Source organism: Charadrius vociferus, unplaced genomic scaffold (genome assembly GCF_000708025.1).
Source record: "Charadrius vociferus isolate BGI_N301 unplaced genomic scaffold, ASM70802v2 scaffold1041, whole genome shotgun sequence".
Lineage (NCBI taxonomy): Eukaryota > Metazoa > Chordata > Aves > Charadriiformes > Charadriidae > Charadrius > Charadrius vociferus.
In genome coordinates, this window is record NW_009646843.1 from 1,563,691 (window position 1) to 1,568,304 (window position 4,614).

The 4,614-nt window shown below is 63.2% G+C and overlaps 1 protein-coding gene across 1 annotated transcript in view; it reads left to right on the forward strand.

Annotated features, from left to right (window-relative positions):
* Positions 1–4,614, forward strand: part of FAM193B (family with sequence similarity 193, member B) — a 9,731-nt gene that overhangs the window by 2,381 nt on the left and 2,736 nt on the right. The window contains 7 exon segments of the mRNA XM_009893718.1: positions 701–891; positions 893–929; positions 1,647–1,872; positions 2,070–2,279; positions 2,569–2,983; positions 3,973–4,168; positions 4,576–4,602. Of these exon segments, the coding sequence (XP_009892020.1) occupies positions 701–891; positions 893–929; positions 1,647–1,872; positions 2,070–2,279; positions 2,569–2,983; positions 3,973–4,168; positions 4,576–4,602 (1,302 nt within the window).

Genomic DNA, 4,614 nt, shown 5'->3' on the forward strand with positions numbered 1-4,614 from the left:
CGCTCTTTTTGGGGGGCCCCCGCCACGGCGGCAGACAATGGGGGCCCCCTCGCCTGCGCCACGCTGGGCTCGTCACGGCTGTCAGGCCTCCGGCGAGCCTGCGGGCTGTGGCCTGCCTCCTGCCGCAGCGCCAGGCGGGAAGCCCTGACCTGGCCGCCCTGTGCGGGGAGAGCGCAAAGCCGCACTGGGGGCTGCACCCCACCCCAGTGCATCTGCGCTGCCAGCTGCACAGAACAAAGAGGTGGATGGGAGTGCCTGGGGCTCTTGGGTAACGTGGTGGGGGGGTCTGCAATGGGTGAGGAGGGGTTTTGTGGCTGACAGACCCGTTTTGTGTCCCTGTGTGGTGATTTGTGTTGGTCTTGCTTGGTTCTGCAAATCCCTTTGGTCTCGCTGTACCAGAGGTGATAGTGGGAGTTGCTGGTGGCCTCCCAGCCTTGCTTGGTGGTGTGGATGATCTTCCCAAGGGTCCAAAATGCTCCCAGCTGGCACGTGGCAGGCTGGCAGCAGCTGGGCAGCCCAGGGCTGCTCTGCTGCCGTGGGAGAAGGTGCAGTCCCACATATAGCCTACAAGAAATTCTCTAGTTTCCTGTCAGTGTCTTGAGGTCTTGTTTCCTACCTTATCTACCTCACACCTGTGCCGACCTGGGGCCCTGCCATGCAGCGGCTGACACCTGGGGTGACTCTGTGTGTCCTTCTGCAGGTGCTGCCCACTGCCAACCAGTCAGTGCAGACATGCTGCCTGCTCTGTCACCGGGAGCGCAAGGACTGGGGAGGGCCGTCCCACAATGGGCTGGTTTCCCCGGGCGAAAGGCTGCCACCGGACTTCGTGCCAACACTCGTGCAGAACCTCCTGGGAGAAATGCCACTGTGGATCTGCCAGCGCTAAAAAAAAAGACGAGCGGCTGCCAGTGCAGGAGCAGGCCCTGGCGGTAAGCGGTTACGGAGCTGGGGTTGGAAAGGCCGGGGCTGTAGCTCCTGGGATCACAGCATTGACCACCCTATGGCTCTGGCTGGGTGTGTGGGTCCCCTCCTCGCCCAGAGCTGAGCGTCTCAGACATCCCAGCCTCTCTGCTCCCTGCAGCCACGCTGCCCTCCTCAGGGCTGCTGCTGGCTCCTCAGGGAGAGACCGTGGTGGGGCAGAGTGCAGTGCTGTGAAGGCTTGTCTGACAGTCTGGGGTGGGTTGGAGCTGCCTGCCTGGTGAGGCTGACAGTGCCGCAACTTCTCTGTCAGCCCCGCTCCACTGTGCATTGTGCTGCCTGTCCCCAAGGCTGCTCTGTGCCGTTACACTGGGTCTCCCTGGAGTGGCAGCATGTGCCAGGGCAAGTGTCTGCTCCTGCGTGGAGCTCAGGGGAAGAGAAGCTCCGTCCTGCTTGTCTTTATTTAACCCTGGCCTGGTTTGAGCAGGACCAGAGCAAGTGTATGGCCCTTGGCATGGCCCGGCTGTGCTGGTGAGGGCCCTGGGAGCCAGGCTGTGTTGCTGTTAGACAGAGGGGCTGTTTGCCATCCCTGAGACAGTGACAGGAGCAGTTCCTGTGTGCTGACCCCCTGCCTCAGGGCAGCGAAGGGCATCTTGGGGCTGATGCCCTGGCGCCAAGGGCCTCCCCTCCCAGCTGACTGCTGCTTCATTCTGTGTTTTCCTTGCCAGGTCTCATTATCCCACACATCCTGCAAGTCGCAGTCTTGTGGGGGTGGTTCCCACTCCTCTTCCTCCTCCTCCTCCTCCTCTTCTTCCTCCTCGTGCCACGGGAACTCAGGGGACTGGGACCCCAGCTCCTTCTTGTCTGCTCACAAGCTCTCGGGCCTCTGGAACTCGCAGCACACCAACGGGGCCACACAGGGCAGCCCCCTCGGGGCTTCCCCTGCTGCACTAGGTGAGTTGAAGCCATCTGTGGGGTTGAGCAGAGCTTTCTGTCCAGTCCTTGGCTTAGGTGGTTTCCTTGTGGGCACCCAGCTGGTGGGCAGGAGTAGGCAGGCTGGGCCTCTGAAAGCCAGTGCCAACAGGCTGCCCGGATCCCTTTGCAAAGGCAGAGGGTGCTGGGACTTGGCCCTAGCTCTGCTTTCCTTCCAGGTGACAAGCACCCCAGCCTCGTTCTCTCTCCGGAGTGCGCCAGCCAGACGTCTGCCGTGGCACCGGGGCTCAAGGCCTGTCCCTACAGCCACGCAGCCTCCCCCACCTCCAGCAGCGCCGCCCCAGGCTCACCTCTGCCTACCTCACTCGACTTCTGCAAGACGCTGCCGAAGCAGTTCAAAAGCATGTGCCGGAGGGCCACCCCACCAGGTGCGTGCCCAGGGGCAGGGCCAGCCTTCTCCCAGCCCGCTGCTCCACGTAGCCCTCGCTGCTCTATCACCTTCCCCTTCCTCTGCTCTCAGTGGGGCAGAGCTGAGTCCTGTGGGGGAGATGGCATGCAGCCGAGGCCACTTGTGAGCAGGGATGGCTTCCAGGCCAAGCGCTCTGCTGCCTGGGGGGAGGCAGGGTTTGTCCCATAGAGAAGCAGCCCGTGCAGAGGTGGTGGGTGGCTCCACAGGACAGCTGGTGTCTCACTGTCTCTGCTCCTGTCCCTCTGCAGGTGAGGCCTTCCACTCCTCAGAGCATCATCAGCCCTCGGACCTCACTGCTCCTCCCAACAGTCCCACCGGCCTCCCCTCCCAGCCGCCAGCGCTGATCCCCTCCAAGCAGACGCCTGCCCATCCGGGGCCCTTCGGTTCACCCCCCCACGTCCCGCTGGGCACATCCCCGCAGGCTGCTCTCTTCCCTGCGCCCAGCGCGCAGGCGGCAGCCCCGAAGCCGGCATCCGAGTCCCCTCCTGCTGGCACAGTCTCACACAGCCCGGGGTCGTGTAAGAGCCCTCACCTGCCCCCTGCCAACGTGCCGCTGCTGAAGATGCCGCCTCCGCTGTCGGGCTGCACTCATCCCTGCAACGGACACTGCAGTACTTCGCTTATCTCTCCTCCCACCTCCCACCAGCTGCCCAGCACGAACAGGTGAGTAGAGAAGCCCTGCCTGCTTCCAGCCTCTCTTGCTGGGCAACGCGCCCTTTCTCCCACCCCTGCCCATGGATGCACGTTTCCCTGCGGAGCGACCGGCTGCCCTGTTGCGGTGGTGCAGAGAGCCGCTGTGTTGCGGGCCAGTTCCGCTGCTGCTGACCCCTGGTCTCTGAGGGTTGAGCTCTTTCTGTCCCCATGTGTCTTCTCCCTGCGGTTGTCCTTTAGTACTGTGGTGCAGAAGAGACTGTGCTTGCTCCTCCTCCAGCTAAAAGACCCAAAGGAACCGCCCGGTCAACCTGCTGTTGGCCAACAGGACCTTTGTCAGTGAGACCCGTCGGGCAGCTGTGGCACTGAGCAAAGGTCCTCGAGAAGATGAAGCCTGTGGACTTGTGGTTCTTCTCGCCTGTTCCCCTGGCACTCTCTGGGCTGGCTGTGCCCTGGAAGAGAGCACGCTGAGTTGCGGGTGCTGGTTCCTCTCCACTGATTAGTGCTCCCTGCGGAGGACCAGCCAGGTCCCGAGCTGGAGCTTGAGGAATGGCGCTGTGGGCCGTGCCCTGGCCTCCCTGTCTCTGAGCTGGGTAGTCTGTGCCTGTGGGAGCCGGGCCTGCCTGCATGTGGGGATGTCTGGCAGCTGCATGCAGTTCCAGCGTTTCTCACCTGTGCTACCTGCCGCCCCCAGTGAGTACCGCTCCCTGCCCTGGAATCAGCTTGTGGCCTGGCAGGGGGACACTGCTTTTTGGAGCCCTGGTGCGCCAGCCTCCTGCCTGCCAGAGGCCCTGGGGGGCGAGGAGCTACAGATGTCTTCTGCTGTGGGCTCCTCTGGCATCTCCCCCAGAGGAGGTTGCAGGGGAGGGGGTTTGTCTGCTCTACAGATCTTGCTTGGGCACAGGCTGCCCTGGGAGGGGTGTTCCTACACATGTAGTGTGGGGCAATTTTGAGACCTCCTGGCTCCTGCTCACCTCTTGCCCTTCTCCCCTTCTCCTCAGGGACCCCTCTTGCAAAGGGCACAAATTCCCAAACGGTACCAGCTGCCACCCACCGCAGCCGTGTGAGGCAGATGAGGGGCTCGGGGAGGATGAGGACAGCAGCTCGGAGCGCAGTTCCTGCACCTCCTCCTCCACCAACCAGAAAGACGGGAAGTTCTGTGACTGCTGCTACTGTGAGTTCTTCGGCCACAACGCGGTGAGTGAGGGGCTGGTCTGCAGCCACCCCTTGTCCTTGTGCTCTGCTCTGCGGTGAGACATTATGTGGTCTGTGTGCCAAGAGTGCGGAGGTGGGCAGGTCTGGCCACAGCTGTTCCCTGCTGGCGTGTGCATCCCCCCCTTCATTTCCATCCTGCCTCATCTGCCTGTTGGTCCCCTTGCTCCCAACTCGCAGCCACCTGCCCAGCCCTGGGGCTGGGCACAGCCAGCCAAACCTTGTGGCTTCGCGGTGGAGAAGAGTTCGGTGGGGGCTGTTCCGACTTGTCTCGCTGAGACCTTGGGGAAGGGAGCGGTGGGGGAGGTCGGTGGGGGACTGGTGGGGGAGCCAGGGCTGCCATCACGCTGGCTTCACGTACCTGTCCGGCTGACAGCACTCGCCTTCCGCAGCCCCCGGCCGCTCCCACGAGCCGCAACTATGCTGAGATC